At 38.5% G+C, this 22,835-nt stretch overlaps 2 protein-coding genes across 2 annotated transcripts in view; one reads left to right on the top strand and one right to left on the bottom strand.

Moving 5' to 3' along the window:
• The window catches only part of LOC113068525 (transport and Golgi organization protein 1 homolog), a 29,261-nt gene extending 24,003 nt beyond the window's left edge, over positions 1-5,258 (bottom strand). Inside the window, exon 1 of the mRNA XM_026241258.1 lies at positions 5,051-5,258. Within this exon, the coding sequence (XP_026097043.1) occupies positions 5,051-5,174 (124 nt within the window). The 5' untranslated portion in view covers positions 5,175-5,258. The remainder of the gene's footprint in view (positions 1-5,050) is intronic.
• Positions 5,259-8,349: 3,091 nt separating this feature from the next.
• On the top strand, positions 8,350-22,558 carry LOC113068524 (dual specificity protein phosphatase 10-like). The gene is made up of 5 exons (XM_026241257.1): positions 8,350-8,501; positions 9,570-9,801; positions 10,984-11,773; positions 19,022-19,390; positions 20,617-22,558. The coding sequence occupies exons 3-5, from the start codon at positions 11,050-11,052 to the stop codon at positions 20,880-20,882; spliced, it is 1,359 nt and encodes a 452-aa protein (XP_026097042.1). The 5' UTR covers positions 8,350-8,501; positions 9,570-9,801; positions 10,984-11,049; the 3' UTR covers positions 20,883-22,558.
• The last annotated feature ends 277 nt before the right edge of the window (positions 22,559-22,835 follow it).

Below are 22,835 nucleotides of genomic sequence, written 5' to 3'. Positions count from 1 at the left end.
CCAGCCAATGGGACATGCGCTGTTTTGTAACTGCATGGCCCTTACTTTTATGTCCAAAGCAGACAAACAGCTGGTCAGAACCACGCCAAGGAGCTGTGCGATCCACATAAGTCTTTAAAGCTCTCACAGGGCAAAGACTTAGATCTCCTGACCCGGCCTCGGCAGGCGAAAAAGCTTCCAGAACCACTTGCTGAAAGCGAAAAGGGTTAGATGCGACCTTAGGAACATAGTTAGGCCTGGGCCGCAGCAGCACCTTCACAGAGCCTGGTGCAAATTCCATGCATGAGGGTGAAACAGAAAGAGCCTGTAAATCCCCAACTCTCTTGAGGGAGGATAAAGCCATGAGAAGAAGTGTCTTCAATGTCAGGATTTTATCCGATACGGTCTCCAAGGGCTCAAACGGATGCCCTGATAAACCTAACAACACAATGGATAAATCCCATGAAGGAACTCGCACAGGGCGGAAAGGCCTCAGCCGTCGCGCACCCTGTATGAAACGAGAAACTAATGGATGACGCCCCACAGAGGCACCGCCTATGCATTCGTGGTAAGCTGAAATGGCTGCCACGTAAACCTTTAAAGTGGCTGGTGTAACGCCATCCGAGAAACGCTCCTGGAGGAACTCCAGCACTGAAGCCACTGGGCAGTAAACTGGATCCACATTATGATTACCACACCAGGCTGTAAACAGTCTCCACTTGAAAGCATATAAGCGTCTCGTAGAAGCTGCTCTAGAACTCAATATAGTCTCAGTAGTTTCAGCAGAAAGACCGGGACATACTAACGCACTCCGCTCAGTGGCCACGCCCACAGTTTCCACAGATCTGGCCTCGGGTGCCAAATCAGCCCCTGTGCTTGTGATAATAAATCCTGTCTGATGGGAATCTCCCACGGAGAGCCCGCTAGCAGACTGATCAGATCCGCAAACCACGGCTGCGTGTGCCATCGCGGAGCCACCAGCAGCAGCTGTTCCACTCTGTCCCGGCGTAATCTGCATAATACCGCTGGGATCAAACGAATCGGAGGAAAAGCATACAGACTGGTCTTGGGCCAGCTGTGAGCTAACGCATCCACGCCCAGGGGCGATGGGGAGCGTAGGGAGAACCATAGCGGGCAATGCGTAGTCATGCTCGATGCGAATAAATCCACTTTCGCTTTGCCGAATATCCGCCATAAAAGATCCACCGTCTGGGGGTGTAATCGCCATTCTCCCTGTTCCAGAGCCTGTCTGGATAGCAGATCCGCTCCGAAATTCAATCGTCCGGGGACATGAATGGCCCGGATCGAGAGAAACTTGTCCCGAGACCACAGAAGAACACGCCTCGCCAGCCTGCACAGGGGGCGAGAGCGCAATCCTCCTTGATGGTTCAGATAAGACACAACCGCTGTGTTGTCTGATCTGAGTAGCACATGACGGCCGATCAGCAGATCCGAGAAATACTGGAGAGCCAGAAAAACTGCCAGTAATTCCAGTCTGTTTATATGCCAGCCGCGCTGAGCCGCTGTCCACACTCCGTGGGCTGGTCGCCCTCGACACACAGCTCCCCAACCAGTCAAAGACGCGTCCGTCGTGACAGTCTCTCGGAAAGCATAAATTCCCAATCGAACTCCTGACAGGAGAAATTCGGTTGACATCCAAATTTTCAGCGACATCACACACCGCCGTGTCACCGAAATCGTGCGATGCGGGAGACAACGGGGTGAAATATTCCGCCTTTTTGTCCACCACTGAAAAGGGCGCATTTGAAGCAATCCCAGACGAATCACGGGGGATGCTGCTGCCATTAGACCCAAGAGCCTGAGGCACAATCTCACCGTCACCGTGCGACCCGCTTTGAAGTGCCGCACGCATGACGCAATCGACTGAGCGCGCGGGAGAGAAAGCTTCGCTGTCATCGCGCGAGAGTCTAGATCTATTCCAAGAAAAGTTATCCGTTGAGAGGGAGTTAAAACACTCTTCTTGAAATTTGTTCGTAAGCCCAGGCTGTTTAAATGATTCAGCACAAGATCTCGGTGAGAGTGTGCTTGAGTCCGCGATTGCGCTATCACCAGCCAATCGTCCAAATAGTTCAACACACGAACGCCCTGGAGCCGCAACGGGGCCAGAGCTGCGTCCATGCACTTTGAGAACGTACGGGGCGCTAAAGCCAAGCCAAAGGGAAGAACGCGGTACTGATACGCTTTGCCCTCTAAAGCGAATCTGAGGAACTTCCTGTGTCTCTTGACGATCTGAATATGGAAATACGCATCCTTCAGATCGATCGTAATAAACCAATCGCTTGGTCGGATCTGAGACAGAATATTTTTCACCGTCAACATCTTGAATTTGCTCGGTCTGAGTGCAAGATTCAGACGGCGTAAATCCAGAATGGGTCGTAACCCGCCGTCTTTTTTCGGTACCACGAAATAACGGCTGTAAAAACCTGTCTCCATCTGAGAGGGGTGTACTTCTTCTATAGCCCCTTTGCTCAGCAGAGCTGACATTTCTTGTCGCAGCACCGCCATTTCCGTAGACTTCACCGTAGTGGGAAGAATTCCGCGGAAAGGAGGCGGGCCTTTCCGAAACTGAATGGTGTATCCGTGACAAACCGTGCGTAACACCCATTGAGGAATGCCGGGCAAGCGTTCCCACGCGGCCCGAAACAATATTAACGGTTTCAAAGCTTCCGCTCCCAGCAACGCCGTCATACGCGTTAAAACGACCGGACACGAAAAACCCGTGGTGTTCGTGCACCGGGGAAGCGTATGCGCCGGAGTCGTTGCGTTCCGTTGAGTATAATCCTGAAGCGTGTCCACGGCAGGAATTAGGCCAACAGATGGAACATCGGGCTCTGCCGCTAGCGAAAAAGCGGCGGCTGTATGAGCCGTCATAAACGGGCCGTTTGTGTAGGGTCCTTGAGTCGTCCCTCGAACTCCGAAAGCAGGATTGCGCAGAGTGTCTGAGGGAGCGTCTGTCATTACAGCTCGATCCAATGTTGCTCGAGGCGCTGTTAGCGGCGAGACAATCAATGTTTGAGCATGGGGACTGCAATGAGAGTGTGGGATGCGCGAAAGCGGTCCGACAGCGCTCTCTAGCGGAGGGCACAGTCCCTGGCAAGCAGCAGAAAGATCAGGAGCTGCTATTCGGCACCCGAGAACGAGAGGCTTTAGCCGTCGAGGTCAGGTTCAAACGCTTACGTTGACGCTGGTGCGCCGGAGGAAAAACCCTAGGGCCCCAGTCCTTACGAGGAGGCGCCATGGGTGTGGGTTCCTCTCGAGAGGCTGCTCGCTGGCGGTGAGAGGAGGTTGAGCGAGAACGCGCGGGCGCTTGCCGGCGTTCGACCTCCCTGGGTCTGCGGGGAATCAGCTGGCGGAAAGCGGCTGATTGCTGTTTCGCTGCCCTGAACTTCTCCACTACTGACGTGACAGCCTCACCGAACAATCCATCCCTGGAGACAGGGGCATCCATAAGGAAAGATTTATCCTTCTCCTTAATATCGGTGAGATTAAGCCAGAGGTGGCGCTCAACCGAAATCAAACCGGCCATAGTACGGCCCACTGCACGAGCGGTATGTTTGGTAGCGCGTAGCGCCAAATCCGTAGCTCTACGCAGTTCTTTAACTGCCTCCGGTGTGATGCCCTCACCTTCATCCAATTCCTTCAATAACTCCGCCTGGTAGGCCTGAAGGACCGCCATAGAGTGGAGCGACGCAGCCGCCTGACCAGCCGCCATGTAGGATTTACCCACCAAACTAGACGTGACTCGACACGCCTTCGAAGGAAGAAGGGGGCGAGACTTCCAAGCCGCGGCCGAACTAGGCGCAAGGTGTTCGGCGAGAGTCTCTTCCACCGGGGGCATCATAGTATAGCCATGGTTCGCCATATCAGAAACGGTGGCGAAATCCGCGGCCGCGGCGTTAGTAATCCGCGCCGAAAATGGCTGTTTCCAGGACCTCGAAACCTCCTGGTGGAGGTCCGGGAAAAAAGGCAAAGGCCTCCGGGGCTGTGTAGGTGTCCGACTGGTTAAAAAACGGTCGTCCAGCTTGGAAGAAGGTTGGGCCTCGGCCTTGTCAACCTCCCAGTCTAGCCCCAATTTTCCCACCGCACGAGAAACCACATCCAACAGCTCACTGTAGGAGGGGGAAACACGCCTCTCCTGTCCGCTAGGAGGAAGAGGGCTAGTGTCGGTCGCGAAGTCCTCAGACCCCGAGGCCGCGGTGGATAAAACATCGTCGTCATAGCGTCCACAACCGAAGGAGATGGCGGTGCATGCCTCCGGTGTGGGAAGTAAATCCTCATTAGAGAAGACGACGGGCTCAGTATAAGTTTTATTCTGCAGCAGGGTAGGGGAGAGCGAGCGATGTGGAGAATATTCCAGCGCTGCGCTGTCCACAAAATCCATGTCGCACGTGTCACCCCAGGCCCTCGCCTCGTGCGGTGCCTCGGCAGTCGCAGAGGTGACCTGACGGGGGTTAGACTCGAGGGCGACATTAGAGAAAACTTCCACCCTGGAGCGCAGCACTCTGAGCCGCAGGCCATCACAATGGGGACAGGAAGAAAGGCCGCTAAGCGCCGCCTGTGCGTGATGTAAACCAAGACATACTACGCACCTGTCATGAGTGTCCCCCGCCGTGATGTACCTGGTACATGGCTCCTTACATTTTCGAAAGCTCATCGCGTCCGCGAAGAGGAGTTAACACTGCTCGAAGAGATCGCTGGAGAACGCGAGACGATAGGGCACAGATGATTCGCTATTCCTGAAGGAATGAAATCTGAGCGAAATGGCGCGCTGCACCCAGGTATATCATGCTCGCGCATGCGCAGGGTGGTGCTATGCGCCATTTGGCCAATAGGATTGGCGGGATGGTATAGGGCTTCAGACATTCGTCACACCAGAGGTGTTCCCATACGTGGTGACGTCACCGCAGCATCGAAGTGACCTATGATAGGGAACCCCGCTTCTCACTCAATCTATTTACATCTGTTACAAAGTTACAGTATCCCGCGGGAGCGGCGGCGCGGCCTTTATGACGTCAGCCGCATCCCGCTACAAAGTTGCAGTGATACTCACTGCTGCAGTCCTCGTCAGCGCATCGCTTCAGGTCCGAGAAGCGCCGGTCTGCACAGCTCGGAGGAAAACACGCGCAGAGAACGAGCATTAAAACAGAATAAAAACAGGGACACGGTGCAGCCATGATGCTGGCAGACACGTCAGCAGATCCGAGGAGAGCCGAGCTGCTTCTGTGTGTGTGTGTGTGTGTGTGTGTGTGTGTGTGTGAGGAGGAGAAGAGAAAACCCGGAGTCACGTTACAGCGTGCTTAAAGAGACCGCAGCACCACAACAACAACAACAACAACACGCGCATTAAAGACTCTTTAGGATGTTTATGTTACGTTTTACTTTATTTTTTATTTAATGTTTTATTATTAGGTACATTAGGTTGAATAACTTGATCATAAATAATGTTAGGGAAAATAATTATTTAATAAGATAACTCAAGAAGCTATAGATAAGCATACACATAAGAAAGCATTTTCACATATAAATAAAAATTTATAAAGGCCATTTTATGTCATTGCTGGAATATATAATATATGCCTATTTTTGAAGATTTAATATATAGTTGTGTCAATTTGGATGGAAGTAAAAACTATCTCAAATAAAATTACAAATAAAAATAAACTACTTGTATCAAAACGTTCAGAGCACACATCAAAAATTATATTCCCATTATTTTTGCTAAATTATAATATTACATTTTCCTTTATAGAAATAAAGGTTTCATAAAATTCATATTTTGAAGCATCTTGCTTTTGTCAAATCTGCTTATGAGTTTCTATGAAATAAATTCACTTGCATAGAAAGAAATGTGACATATGGAAAGGACAAAATGCTAAACCAAGGAATAATTCAGCCACAAATGAGATTTTGTTGAAAATGTGCTCACCTTCAGGTCATCCAAGAAATACACTGCTAAGATTTGTGATGTTTTTTTTAAATATGTCTATTCTGTTCATCAAGGCTGCATTTATTTGATCGGAAATACAGAAAATACAGGGAAAATTATGAAGTATTAAACAAGTTATGAATGTTCTGTTTCTTTAAAAGTGTTTGAATATTTTTTATTTTACATTTTAAATATTAGTACAGTTTAAAACATGTGTTTTCTATTATAATATAATGTAAAAACGTAATTTGTGTGAGGTGCAGCTGTATTTTTACAAAAAATCAAATATTTTACTTGCCCCCAAATTATTAATAGTAATAAATCACAGTTGCCACAAAAATATGAAGCAGCTGAACTGTTTTCAACATTGATAATAATCAGGAGTGACTGGAGTAATGATGCTGAAAATTCAGGTTTGGTCACAGGAAAAAAATCTTTTGAACAGATATTCTAAAATAAAAATGCTTTGTTAAATTGTATTAATATTTTACAATTTTCACAGTATTTTTGATCAAATAAATGGAGACTTCTTTTTTTTATCTTTAGTTTTTCCAAACTGTTAACCAATAGTTTCCTTTCCTTTCCTTTACTTTACTTGCTGTTTTTTTAAATAAATAAATAAATATATATACATTTTATTTACTGATCCTAAACCTTTGAAAGGTAGTGTATCCTATAGAATTTTATTTTATTATAAATTTTAATATGGCAAAATGCATAATTTTTTTTTAATTGTTTGAGATATACTGTAACAATACAGAAAATTAGAATGTCACTTTCAAAGTATAAATACTCAGATCTCTCTTTTTTTACAGAGTAGTAACAGAAAGGAACATATAGTACACAAACCCACATTACACTATTGTTATATCTTCTTCAAATTGTAAACACATTGATTATATTTTGATGATAACTGCATTGTATATCAGGAGAAGGAAAAGGAAAGGAAGACTCTCAGTGACTAAGAAGTCCAATTAAATTTGAGTATAAGTGTGTCGTTTTAGATTTTCTAGATTTTTAGCAGAAAATGTTTGACTTGACGAGACTCTTTCATCTGCTCCTGTTGAAGCTTCACTGTGAATCAAATGATTGGAAATGCAGTGAGCTGAGCATTGCTCTTGACTGTGTCCAGCAGAGAGTGCAAGCGCTGCGTTTCTCAAACCTGTTGCTTTCCAGGAACCACAGCTGAACCTGCTGTGACCTTAAATTAATGTTTGTAATAAAAAAAGATTTTTCAGCAGGTTGCATGAAGATTTTAGGGGATTTTCTCATATATATATACATATATATGTAGGCTATATATATATATACATAATTTTTTTTGTAAACACATTGTAAAAAAATAAATGTACACATTTACATATTTTTTAAAACATATTATATATATATAATTATTATAAAATTAAATATTTGAAAAAATATATATATATTTTTTATCTTGAACACTGCGTTTTTTATTTTAGCAAAAGAAATTGGTTTACAGTGCCCTAAATATGGTTTAAAAAATGTAAAATAATTTTATTTAAATAATTTAGTTGACATTTTTTTTCAAAACTAAAACTGATTTAACTTATTCAAGTGTTTCAACTAGGTGATGTAAACACACAAACACATATATTTTTCATTTGATTAATTCTAGTTTTTGTTTAGAATTTTTCTTAATTGTAAAAGATGATGATTTCTGCCGTTCCAACACTTTTCTGATCATTTTTCTTGTCTAATGTATCAACCGTAAGTTGTTCTCACGGTGGCCTGTATAAATAGATTTAGACACCAGACAGATGGCTGTAATAACAGCATGGTTTGTGTTGAGATTGTTGACAGCATCTCTGTCACGTGTAGCAGGTTTGTGTGTTGCTCACGACCATCTGAACAACACTTATGCTGAGCAAGATGTGCATGGACAAATGCTCATAAAATCTCATTCCTGTAGAGCTATGTATATATATATATATATATATATATGTATTGCTATAATGAATTCCTGTACTGTACTGGTTTTAAATGATGTTTTACAGAAATTAGAGTCTAATCGAAATCACCATTGAGAAAAATGAAACCAATTTAGTGAAAAAAGGGACTGAGAAAAAACACATCTCTGCAAAAGAGGAAGTGGTTGTTCGTTTCCTCTTCTTCAGGCCTTTAAATATCACACCGCATGACGTCAGTTTTTCCACTGAGAGACACTTACATATACACAGATCTAAATATAATTTCATGCTTCTACAGGGGTAATAAAACAAGTTCAGGGCAGAGCGTAAAGTTAGTCACCTTATCTCACACTTTACCTCATTTTAACAACTAAATATAATTTATGCACCATGAAGTATGTCAAAGCTCACCTCAGTGACTCCCACTTTACAAATTAGGGTTGTGTTTTTAGAACAGGTTTGGTGAACATTACACTATTCACTGCCACTCACTGCTCATATTAGATCTCATTAGTCACAGATGAATCATTTAGGCCATGAAGACATGATATAACATTCACCCTGATGTGAGAACAAGGTCTCTCAACTAAACTTCAGTGTGAACAGCAGTCATTGGCTTTGTATGGGACTCCAGTCAACAGCAGGTATTTTGGCACAAGAACCTGTTACACTATGATAACCTTCATTAATAAGTCATTTCATGTTATTGGATGTTTAAATCATTAGGTGTTCTAAAGGTCATTCAAATATGATTTAATACGTAAGTCATAGTTTCATGAAATTTGAATGCAAGTTATTATATAATGATGTTACAGTATCTGTGTGAAGTTGCCATGTTTATTCTTATATATATGAAAATGTATACTCTTTCTGTATTTTCTATTTTATTTTTAATTACTATTTTATTTTTTTTGCTATTAAGTTGTTGACATAAGGACGCTGCAACATTAAAATTTTGCATCTTTTAACGTTTAGTTAAATATATTTTAACATTTTTATATTTAAATTTATTTTTCAGCATTTTATTTTTTACATTTTCATTTTAATTATTTGATTTTTATTATTTTTTATGTATTTTTAAGGTGTTGACATACATAATGACCCCCCCCAAAAATATATATATATTTTTATTTTTCATTATATATTTATTAATCGTTTTTATATTTTATTTTTATAGATGGTATCAAGTTTCACATTACACATGTTTCACCTCTTTCTGTTTGTATTTTATTTTTAATAGCTAAGGTGTTGAAATAAGGAAGGGCACTACAACATTCATGATTTATTTTACACCATTTTATTTTTTTATTAATATAATGGTTTTTTTCATGTTTTATCTTATTTTTAAACATGGTTTCATTATTAAACTACATTCACACATGTGTCTGGTCTCTTTTAACCATCTTCCGATTGTGTAATTTATGCAAAATATTATTTTTGTGTTACCATTTTATTTTTAATGAATATTTGCATTTTTGCTTGTAAGGCGTTAACATGATTTTATTTTATTTGGCAAATTTTTATTAAGCCTATTTATAATTTTTACTTGATTGTATCATATTATTTTTAAACAAAGTATTTATTATTTTGATACGTTTTTATATTCACTATTTATTGATTGAACACCGTATCACTCGGCATTTCAGTGCGTTCACACTCGCGTCCCGTCTCTTAATCCGGTTTCACCGAACTCTCTCCTGATTGGCTCTCAGTGACGTCACCCTGCGCTCCGCTGGTGCTCTCCGTTCCCGCGTGACCAACAGCAGTGCGGAGCTCCATTGGTTCAGGCTCACGTCAGTCTGAAGTGATACTAGTGCAGAGCTACAAACTCCAACTACATCAGAGAAGAGAGAGCAAAGCAGCACGGGAGGAAAATGTTGCGTGTCTCGAGCGCCGGGACCAGCTGATCGATAACTGGGACTGCGTGATAAACGCGACTCCAATGTAAGTGTGAAGAACATATTTGATTGCACTGGATTGCTGAGCATTAGAGATCAGTATTGATCTATAGGATGAGTTTCATTATAGGAAATCACAAATTTAATGCCCTGAAATCACACTTCATTGCATTGCTGTGCCCAGTCATGTGTGAGGCTGAAGTTGTGATCTGGACAGACTGTGTGCTGTGCAAAGCACTCATCATCTGTAAATCGCATGCATTGTCACCGCATGAAATAATGATGATGTCTAGCCTCGGATGCAGAACCTTTCCAGATTTTATTCCCTGCACGTCCACATGCCGTGTTTGGGAACGGGCTGCCGTGTGCTCTTTTGAAATTTAATTGGGTCAGCATTTCGCTCTCGCGCATTGAGGGTCTCGTGCCATGAGAGAGGAATCTATCAGATTTCCATGCAAATCCAAATACACGTCATTCTGAAAGTTCTGCACGTCTCCTGTCGCTTGCACCTTTGCTGATTTGACTCTAATGCTTTCAGCTGAAAGCATTTTCGCAGGTTCCCCCCAAAATATGTACAAACCCCCTGCAGTCAGTGAGAACAGTCTGTCCTTATAAAATAAAGGTTCTTTACTGCTTCCATGAAGAACCTTTAACATTAGTGGAATCTTTCCATTCCACAAAATGCTCTTCACAGTGGAAACCGGTTCTTTAAGTGCTCATGAGTTAGTTTTTTTATTATTAAAAATTTTATTTCAGTGCATTCACACTTTACATCCTGGCTCTTTAAACCAGTTTCACCAAACTGTCTTCTGACTGAATACGGTATATTTCAGATATCTTTCTGCTTGTGCTTTATTTTTAATGTTGTCGTCATAATAAAGGACAGAAAAAAATCATTTTTATTGAATCTTTTAATTTTATTTTTAAAGAGTATTGTTGTTGTTGTTACTTTTTAAACACTGTGTCACTTCAGTGCATTCACACTTGTGTCTAGTCTCGTTAAAACAGTTTCATCGTCTTCTGATTGCATGCAGTATATCTTCTTTCTGTGTGTATTTTATTCTTAAAGTCTATTAAATAACCATGCAACATTGATAAATAATAATATTTTTTTTTGACACCGTGAAGGACCATGCAACATTGATACTGTTTGTATATTTTAAGCATGTGTTGTGTGCCTCCCCTACAATAATCTTAAACTCATCTGTGATTCTCGTGTGTTTCTCAGCGAGCAGCTTGCGACCGAGCGCACATCTGAGTTCTCCGTGGTGTGCCAGCCCTCTGTGGTCTCTCCATGCCTCCTTCTCCTCTAGACGACAGAATTGTGGTGGCGCTGCCAAGGCCTATACGACCTCAGGAACTCCGACTCCGCCTGGACACCAGCTACCTGGAAGCCACCGTGGGCACCGTCGGTCAGTCGACGGTCATCAGCAGCACCACCGTGGTGAAGATCCAGGCGTATATGCCCTCGTCCAGCGGCTCCACGCGCTCGCTGACGTGTGGATGCAGCAGTGCCAGCTGTTGCACGGTGAGCACCTATGAGAAGGACGGCCAGGTCAGCGCAAGCAGCCCAAACCTGAGCTCCGGAGTGGGCTATGGGGTCCCGACGGAGGCCAGCCTCACCTCCAGCCTGAGCAGGGGCGGCATGCGGGTCATCCACCCCAACGAGCTGGCCAAGAAGCTGACGCATTGCCCCTTGGGCCACCCGGTGGGGTCGGTCCCCGTCATCATCGACTGCCGGCCCTTCATGGAGTTCAACAAGAGCCACATCCGAGGCGCCGTGCACATCAACTGCTCGGACAAGATCAGCCGGCGACGGCTCCAGCAGGGCAAGATCACCGTCCTGGACCTCATCTCCTGCCGCCAGAGCAAGGACTCCTTCAAAGGGATTTTTTCCAAAGAGCTGGTGGTGTACGACGAAAGCACGGTGGACCCGGGCCGCTTGACGCCGTCTCAGCCTCTTCAGGTGGTTCTGGAGTCGCTGCGGAGGGAAGGAAAGGACCCCATCGTTCTTAAAGGTACAGTACGCCTGCTTTTTCCAGTCTGAAAAGAATGTAGAGCACTCTAATCTTTCTTAGTTCAAATGCAATCTAAAGTTTCATGGATGTCAAAGGTTCTTCAAGGAGTCAATCCAATGCCATTTCTACAACATTTAGAGTTTATTTTGTGGTCTCCGAATTTTAAAAGAACCATTTGTTTTCTTAGTGTGAATGATTTTTTTTTTTTCTATAAAGAGCTTTTTGTGGGAGTCCCCAACAACATGTTTACATGCATACAAGGTCAAAAACATTTTCATTTCCTGATAATATGCATTTAATTTGATGTTATTTTTTAATGACTCTCAAACGAATCGTTCGAAGATTCATCTTACATAAACACATTGTTTGCGTGATGCTACTCTGCTCTGATTGGTCAGATGACCCAGGTCTGTTGTGATTGGTCTACTGTGTACAGAGCATGTCAGAAACGGACACCCATCACCAGTAATGGAATATAGCTTATCAATAATTCATCCTATTATAATAATAATAGAGCTCCACTCAGTTCTAAACAAAGTGTTTCCACGCAGAACGTAGGCGAGCATTATGCAAATGTATTAACTTGTTACATGTGAGTTTCACAGGAATGGGGTTTGAATTTAAAACAACTGGTTTCAGAGGTTCAGAGTTTGTTTTGAGAGATAATAACTTTATTTATGATGCACTTTCAGTTTGCATTCACTTACAGCTGCATTACACACGGCATGAAAGTTACATTTCAGAAAATCCAGAAGAGTGGCACTGAGAAATCCTAAAAAGAGTGTTTAAAATATTTAGTGTAAATGCACTTAAAAAAAAATCTTTAGATGTTTCCTATAATATTAAATATATGTTAAATATTTTACATAATAAGTGCTTTTTTGGACTTAAAAAAAAAGATTTAAAACACACTGGAGGCTATCCTAACTTTATTTTTGATGTTTTTTAAAGAAAAGTAAATTTCTTAGGTTTTGGCTTTAGAAGAATCTTGAGAAAATGAACATTTTGTATTCTCTAAAACATCTTAATTTTACTCTTATGAAAATAAGAAGAAAGAGTGTTGCTTAATGTATCGTTAAGATAAATTGTAAGGAGTTTGTGAGAATGTTCAATGCATTCTAAAAAAATAATGGTTCCATTTTTTAAAGGTTAAAGGTCCTTAATGGAACCATCGATGCCAATAAAGAACCTTTATTTCTAAGAGTGCAGTTCTTGACAAATTCTTAAGATGTTCTCAAATATTTTATACAATAAGTACATCTTATTTAGATGTAAAAACAGTCTTAAGTTTACTATTAAATTAGAAAAAAAGAAGAAGATAGCCGTTTTGTGAACTAACCTTTGTGTTGCATTTTTAATTTCACCAACAGTCATTTTAGTCTTGCAAAAATAGAACTATCTGAATTATTCATTTCTAGAAATGAGTCGTTATTGGACGCCTACTTTTTGTTTCGTAGGCATATGAACTTGATCCGAATTACTTCTCAAACATCAGTCTGTACTTTGAAAGACGAAGCCCCCCTCTCAGACGTGTGTGTGTCTGCTTGGAGATTTTTGGACCGTTTCTTCTGAGTAATCAGACGGGAGTTTCACTTTCTGAAACTTTTACTGTAATCCTGGGTTTTCTTGATGTGCGTTTGACACGGTTTCATCACAGATTCTCTTAAGTCATGATTGCACTCAAAAGTTTTGGGCCTCTCTTTTATTATTATTATTATTATTATTTAAAGAAGTTTTACTCGGCAAGAATGCAACAAAGTGACTTTTTAAAATGTTACAAAATAAACGCTGTTCTTTTGAACTTTCTGTTCATCTGTGAATCCTGAAAAAATAAAATGTATCGCAGTTTCCACAGAAATATTGTGCAGCACGACTGTTTTCAACATTGATAATAATCAGAAATGTTTCCTGAGCAGCAAACCAGCAGATCAGAATGATTTCTGAAGATCATGTGATCATGAGTAATGATGCAGTAAATACAGCTGTACAACATGAAAAATAAATGACATTTTACATTATATTACAATAGAAAACAGATATTTTGAATTGAAATATTTTTTTTGCAATTTTTCAGTTTTTACTGCATTTTTTAAATAAAGCTTTGGTTATCAGAAGAGACTTAACTGATTCAGCAAAAGGTCAGATCATTGCTTTAAGGCTAGAACAGTAGAACTGGGACTGAAATGTGCATCAACAAACTAACCGCACACAGTACAGCTACGTCTACTTCACGTTGTCGAAAGGTTTTAGGTTGTTGACTATTTGCGTCCAGGGCGTTGCATGCATGCATGTCCAGCTCGGCTCAGCTGACCTCTCGCCGGACGGCCATGTGCCACCGCGTGCTGAGCTCCTGCGGCCCTTGGCAGCAGCTGACGGAGAACAGAGAGCTCTATTCTAGCAGCGCGCGAGTCTGTTGCCATCTTTTGCCTTGTTTGGCTGTCGAGGAGAGTCGAGGGACGAGGACAGTGCGCGTCTGTCAGCTGACGTCCACTTCATGCATCTGCTCCAAAACCTAGGCATCAAAAGAGAGTTCTTTTTACACACGATGCTCTCTAAGTGTTCTTGTTTTAGCCAAATTGTACATATGTGTTGCATATAGGATAATCCCACAGTCAGGCTGCTGCTTCAGAAGTGTGGACAATAAGGCAGCGCACTAGGTTTTGGAACGGAGCCGGTATGGAAGCGTATGCACACATTAGGACTCTGTTCCAAAACACAGCAGTTTGAAACAGAATCTCATAAATGGTTTGGAACACTCTATAGAGGCTAAAGTATGAAAATGTGTGTTTTATGCAAATAGCACTCCTCACACAATATGCACAAACACAACTCACTATTGATTTAAAAAAATTCAAAAAATTAATAAATAAATAACAAAAATCTTAATCACGTAATAAATATTTTTTGCAATGATTTTACAATTTACATTCTATTTTTTTCATTTAAAAATTATAATGAATAATAATACATTTAATCATATATAATATTGTATTTTATATGATATGATTATATTATTATTAATAATGTTTTTTATACCGTATTATAAAAAGCTATATTATACTCGTTATTATTAATGAGCCTGTAATTAAATATGGATATTACATATGTAATAAAATTGTTATTATACATGCAATAATATAGGTCATGTTATATTATAATTATAATAAAAATGTTATAATTAATTATGGAAATTATATAGATTATGAAATGTAAGTGGAGATTATATTATATTAGAAAATTCTGAGATAATTATAGTAATTATAATTTATAATACCTAATGCATATGCTTGTATTAAAATTGTTGCAATTAATTATGGAGAATATATATATATATATATATTCTCCATAATTAATTGCAACAATTTTATAATATAATAAAAAAGGAGATTAAAAAACTATTATATTATAATTTATGATACTTTATATAATAATATAATAATGTTTCTCTTGCTTCGCTGAGCTAGGCGCATTGCATTCTGGGATAGCTTTCTCCTGGAAGGGTAAATGCGATGCTAATCAGGCTTCTCTTTCATTCTCATGCGCTGTGTGCATGTTAGTGAGAGTATCACGAATCTTGCAAAATCCTTGCAGATAAAATCTGTTCAAACTGCAGCCCTTCTGTGCTTCTGAATCTCCTGAGAGTCAGTATTGTCCTACTGTACATCTCATGGCCCTCTGCAGAAAAGGCCACATATTTATTAATTCCTCCATCAATCAGGAGGATCTGGGAAGTTTGTGATCTTGATCTTTAAAAAACAAAGAAAAGACCTCTTTGTTGTTTCTAGTCCTTAATGCACCAGTTTGTGAGCGGCAGACTTTCAGAACATCTGAGGAACAAATGGCGCTTGTGTAACACATTACTGTATCCATGCACACATTTGGCACTGTTGATTTCTAGTGGATCGTGCAAAACTATAACACTGTAACTATAAGTTCAACCAAAAATGAATATTGGCAGAGAATCTAGTCACCTTCAGACCATCCAAGATGTACATGAGTTTATTTCTTTATCAGATTTGGAGAAATGTAGCATTGCATCACTTGCTCACTGCAAGTGAATGGGTGCCGTCAGAATGAGAGTCCAAACAGCTGATAAAAACATCAATAATCCACAAGTACGGTAATCCACAGCACTCCAGTCCTTCAGTTAACATCTGGAGAAGACAGATTTGTTTAGAGCTGTTTACACATTGCTTGATCTGTGCAGATTTCTCTCCTGATTCAGACCAGAACACTTTTTCACTGGAAGAAGCGTTATTATTATTGATTTTAAAAGCATCGTGATGCTGGATTTATTTCAGCTTTTGTCTTCTCCAGATGTTAACTGATGGACTGTATTATTGTGATGTTTTTATCAGCTGTTTAGACTCTTATTCTGACGGCACCCATTCACTTGCAGTGAGCACGTGATGTGATGCTACATTTCTGTTTTGAAATAGCTTTTCAAAGAAACCTGGATTTGAGTTCTTTTCAATTTGAGACTTTTAGAAACCATGTCGTGGGTTTCTATAAATGAACAAGCGTTGAAGGTGCTTTCCTGTGTGTGATTCACGAGCGATTGTGTCACGCCGTAGAATCCCCTTCACTCAATACAGTGAGCTGTTTTCACCACTGAATGATGTCAGTGTTTCTGCAGCAGTTGTGAATGAGAGGCAGGTTAACAGGTGCTACAGGTTTCACATTTGACTAACTGAAATTTAACAGACTATAACTTCACACCCTTTATTCTTCTGATGAACGTTACAGGGGGGAAGCGCAGATGTCCAGTATGACAAGTTAAACATTTATTATAAGGGTGTTTGCTTGATTGCTGATGCCTCTTCTGTATCTTTTGTGTTACAGCTGTTTGCTCGAGGCCTCAGGTGTTTGTAGAGGTTTAACAGACAATTCTCTACAGTCTATAAAAGCTCAAAACAAGATTATATTATATGTAAAAAATAAGATATATTTATAGTAATAGAATTTATAACACCTAATATAGTAATATGTAATGTTGTATTTTAAATGAAATAGTAATATTCTTATTTTTTAACACATACACATGTGTGTATATATATATATATATATATATATATATATATATATATATATATATATATATATATAATGTTTTCATTAATTATCGGTTTAGATAAAACCGATAAATGCTTAAATTTTAAATGCTTAAATGCAAATCATGCCTATTATACTGTAAGACATTTTTAAACTGATTATAATTGCCTAATATAATATATAATGTTTTTATATTATATAGTAATATCATAATAGTGTTTTAAATTAATTTTAGATATTATGTTATAAAATGTACCTTTTGATTATATTATTATAAGAGATAATTATACATATTTTATTTTTTCATACCTAATATAATTATATATTTTCATTAATATTTGTATTTAATTATGGAGATTATATTATAAAATAGAAATTTAGATTATATTGTTAGACATAATTATACCTAATATAACATACAATGTAATATGATATCATATTTAATAATGTTTTAATTAATTATTGCTTTGTATGAAAGAATCTGTTAAATGCTTAAATGTATGTGTGAGTTATGGATATTATATTATATCACAAACATATACTAATTATAATTTATAATATAATATAATATTTAATGGTGGATTTTACATTATAAAGTAATATTATAAATATAATGTTTTATTAATTATGGAATTTACTTAATTTATTGGAGATTACATTATAATATAAAACATAATTATACAAATTATATTTCATATTGCCTAATATAATAATAAGTTATATTGTATTATATATTGTATAGTAATAATATATAATGATTAATAATGTTATAATTAATTATATTGATTAAAATAATTAATGATGTATACTTATTATAGAAATGTATAAAATGTCATATTTTTGCCATGTTTTTTATATGTAGTGAATTTTGAATGTATGTGATAAGCACTGACTGATCTCAGAAGATAGTATTAATCATTCAGCATTCATAAATGAGACAGATCTGTAACACAATCTGGAATTTATTCAGCCTGAAATGCAAATTACATGCAAATCCTTCAGTGTGTTTGTCACCTGCCCTCAAAAACAAGTTAGGTCTCTTATGATTAGATGAATCAGCACGCAACTACTTTACATGAAAAATTAATTCTGGACAGAAAACACTAAAATATTGCACGGGGCAGTCGTGGTGTAGTGGTAAGAAAGTCAGACTTGTAACCCAAAGGTCGTGGGTTTCACAAGAGCAATTTATTTATTGCTCTTAATTAGGGATGCACCGATAGGATTTTTGGGGCCGATACCGATACCGATATTTGTCACCTCTTCTCTTATTTGAAATATCGGCATCAAAATAGATAGTATTTTGATCATGTTTTAAATTAGCAAAGTTCAAAAACACCTTCATTAAATAACACAAGCAGTTTTATTGCTGCATCATAAAAAAATTTCTGATGAACATGGATTAGATCCATTAAACATTCAGCAGGCCTACATAAATACAGAAGAACAAAGATGCATATTAAATAAACAGTGCTTTTTAGGTACGTTTAACAGTTTTCAGGTATGTAAACAATTGTAAAAAAAATAACACAGTATAAATTAAATACATATTAATCCTTCTTTATTTAGATAATGATTACCGATAATCTTCTGATTGGTTTTTGTATACATTTTAATATTTTTTGTATGTTCAAATATGTATGAGATCTTTGGCGGGACTCTTATTTTGAAAGGTTTTCTAGTCTACAGCGCTACTATATGGGTAATAAAAGTTCCAGTAATTGCAGTTCTTCGGATTTAAAGTTTGTCAGTTTATTAAGCACCACCTGAAAAGGCATGAGATCTGTATATATTTATTTACTGCTAGTTTTAATAAGTGTTTTCCTCTGAATGTTGATGATAACAGGGAGAGAGAGTTTAATGTGCACTTCTTAATTTTATTGGAGTGAAAAAGTATGCAATAAACTTTTTTTTAAGATTTGGTCATCATTAAGATAAGAAAATTGTGCAATCTTTTGTTATTTGATTAGCATTAAAGTGCAGACAGCAGTGCTAGGATTATGCAGCAGTCATTATACAGCTCAGTGCCTTCACAAAGTTAATTAATAAACCATCTGTATGTTATATCAGCCTTTTTTCGTTGTATAGCCGATATGTCAATGGTTATAACAATCGGCCGATAAATATCGGCAGCCGATATATCGGTGCAACTCCCTACTTTTTAATGAATGTTTCTGCATTTGTCTACATTTGTAGGAGGCCTCACTGGTTTCCGACAGAGCCACGATGATCTGTGTGAACACTCTCTTCATCTGGAGGAAGGACAGGACGGCAGTACCTCAGTTGGTCTGTCGGGGGCGCTACCTCATTCCCTGCCCTCCACGCCGGACATCGAGAACGCAGAGCTGACGCCCATCCTCCCCTTCCTCTTCCTGGGCAACGAACGGGACGCTCAGGACCTGGAGCTCATGCAGCGGATGGACATCGGCTTCATCCTGAACATCACCACGCACCTGCCGCTCTATCACTACGACCTCGGCCTGTTCAAGTACAAGCGCTTACCTGCCAGCGACAGCAACAAACAGAACCTGCGGCAGTACTTCGAGGAGGCCTTCGAGTTCATAGGTATGACAGCAGATGACTGATACGACCAAAGGATGATGGGAAATCTCATATTTCAACCCCAAAATAGTGGTTCCTGTGGCTCAGTGGTAGAGGTTCTGGGTTTGATTCCCATGCAACACACATTCTAGTAAGAAGAAAAATGTATAGCCTGAATGCACTGTAGGTCGCAATCAAAATAATACAATTAAAATACAAATTTCTGCTGAAAAAAGTAAATTTAGTCTATTTTAGGGCTAAAACATCTTTATATATTCATTGCATATATATAATTTATAAAATAGAATAATTATAATAAAATGTTATGAAATGTTTGTGTAATTAGACATAAATTTAGAGTTAGAAATGAATATTAAAATTAAAAAACATTTAATGCATAATAAATTATAAATGATTGTTATATAAATGATTATAATAATATTTATTGATAATAAAGTAATAAATTATAGTTACAATCAGTTTAATTATATATATTATAAATTATACATATTTTAATACTTAAATGATCATAATTTACATTGTGTTATATAATAATATTAATAATAATAAGTACAATTTGTACAATTTATAAGAACTTTTTTATAATATAACTAGATAATATAACTAATAATTACATTATGATAATTATATATATATATATATATATAAAATTTATTGTAATAGTTATTATTAATAATAAAATAAATTACAAATGCAATATATAACGCATCTTTTTGTGTGTGTGTGTGTATATAATTAATAATATCAATAATTTTAGTAAGATTATGTATATAATAAATGCTATAAATTATTATTTTAATAATTACAATTATGTAAAAATAAAATAACTGTGATTATAATTTATGCTAATATATATATATATATATATATATATATATATATATATATATATGCAATGTTATGTAAAATGTTATTGTAATAATTATATATTAGCATAAATTATAATCACAGTTATTTAATATTTTCATAATAGTAATTATTAAAATAATTCATAGCATTTATAATATATATATAATCTTACAAAAATCTCTCTCTTTTTTTGTACCGATTGAGGCACTAAAAAAAAAGATATTTTTGAGAGCAGGGACTTTAGTGACTTCACAAATGCTTCAATGCTGGAAATAAATCTTTAGGAGTATATATCTGAGAAACAGGACATAGTTTGATGAAGTGGATGTAGTGTTGTGTTTAGTGTCTTCCTCTCAGGTCTTGTGTTCTTCCCTCCTCAGAAGAGGCTCACCGGGCCGGCCGCGGCCTCCTCATCCACTGTCAGGCCGGCGTGTCTCGCTCCGCCACCATCGTCATCGCATACCTGATGAAACACACCTGGATGACCATGACGGACGCATACAAGTTCGTCAAGTCCCGGCGGCCCATCATCTCGCCCAACCTTAACTTCATGGGCCAGCTTTTAGAGTTCGAGGAAGACCTGAACAACGGCATCACTCCGCGTATACTCACCCCCAAACTCTCCGGCCTCGAGACCGTCGTATAGCGTCTCCGATCCAGACGGGATATCCTTGATTGGTGGATGAAGAAGACATGTCCGGTCAGTGTTCAGCCGAACGCTGTGCTGGTGCTGGCTAACGTTCACCTGTCTGAAAACATGAGGCTCGTTTCATTGTTCTTACTCTGTTTTTATACGCCTAAAGTGGCTTCACTGTGCAATAACGTGTGTGTGATGTGTATATAACGAGCCTGTGTTTTTCATACGTTCATTTATGCTTGCTTTATACACGTTTGGACGATTTTATCTCATTAGCATCCCCGCTGACAATCAGAACAAACCTCATTTGAATGTCCTCTGAAAATAACCCAGTGCATGATCGGGATATTACGAATAGAGCTGAAATGGTCAGTTTTATTGGTTTGCATCAACAGTTTTCATGTTGGGTTGGTCAGCGCTGCACATTCGGTCTCTTTCTGCGTCTGTAAGTGTGTGTTTGTGTGAATGGGATCCGTGTCCGTGTATGTTTAACTCTCTCCTGACCTCAAGCTGGCCAGAAGGATGCTTGAGTTTCATCTTTTTGCGCACTTGTAAGAATCGTGCCTCTCTATTGGTGCCTTAACTCATTTTCTTGTGTGTGAAGCGTGTGTTTTAATGTGCTGGTAAAGAGTCAAAAGGTTGATTCTGATCACGGTTACGACAAAGTACGTTCTTCTTTCTCATAACAGAACTAAAACGCTGTGAAACAACACAACTCGGGGCTCGAAGTGTACACAAGGACAGTTTATAATCCTTCACCTGGAGCCTGTCAATCATCCCCATTAAATGTTTTTCTGATTAATACATTTGAGTTTTTCAGCTTTACGCAAAACCTCCTGCACTTCGGCCGTACGATTTTGAAATCTTGCATATTACTGCTTTTGTTAAACTAAAAGAAGTTGTGAAATTTCAGTGAAATTGTATCGCCATGTTTGTAATTTCTATAAATATGTAAGGACTGAAAATGTGACAAAGCAAGAAGTCGACTTGAAATATTTACAAGAGATCCTCACGCTCAGTGAAAGCAGACTTATTATTATTTTTATTGTTATTATAAATCATAAAAACCCAAGCAGCACACTTATTGTTCTGACTCTTTAGTGATCAGGCCATTAGAAATTATTAGAAATAATTTCATTCACACAGAAAAAAAAGCAGAAAAAATTTAATTGCAAAATGTAAACTCAAAAATTTGCGACTTTTTTTTCTTGCAATCTGAGTTTACATTTAGCAATTCTGAGGGGAAAAAAGTTTGAATTGTGCAAAAAAAGTCGCAACAACTTTTTTATTACAAAGAAACATAATCGTGAGTTAATATCTTCTTTTCTTCCTAAGAATTGCAAGAAAAAAGTGACGCTTCATATCAAGCTCCTATTAGATATATCATTAAATTCAAATGTTGGAGGATGAAAACTAAATGCAAAGCACATTTTGACTATGTTAAGCTTTCCTGTAAATTAACAGCGCTATGCTAAAGGAACAGATTGTGTTTCATTCATGTTCAGCTGATGCAAAGTGTATTTTTATCTTCGAATGCTGGTTTCATGTCACTTCTGTCACACTGTGCTCGTCTGAATCCAGGATTTCAAGGACAAAGACTGTCTGGGTGCATGCGCTCAGCTGGTTTTATGGTGGACACATTCGCTAATGGATTTCTATGCATTGTTTATATTTTTGCACTGACTTAAAAAAAAAAAAAAATTAAAAAAAGCATTTTTTTTACGTATGATTTTCCCTCAAAGGTGCTACGACGCTGGAGGCCTTCCACACTGTTTCTGCATGACCTGCTTCAGTAAAGTGTCTTCCTGTAAACCAAGAGCTCTCTGTAAATGTCAGAGTTCACAACACTGTTATTTTGTAATGTGGGGTTTGGAAATAAACAACAACAACAACAAAAGAAGGGTTCAGAATGACTTATGTTCATGCATTTTAAGAAAAACTGATGCATTTATGAGCATCACT

The sequence above is a fragment of the Carassius auratus genome, linkage group LG45M, assembly GCF_003368295.1.
Source record: "Carassius auratus strain Wakin linkage group LG45M, ASM336829v1, whole genome shotgun sequence".
NCBI lineage: Eukaryota > Metazoa > Chordata > Actinopteri > Cypriniformes > Cyprinidae > Carassius > Carassius auratus.
The sequence above is the reverse complement of the archived record's forward strand: the minus strand, read 5'-3'. Positions and strand labels throughout refer to the sequence as shown.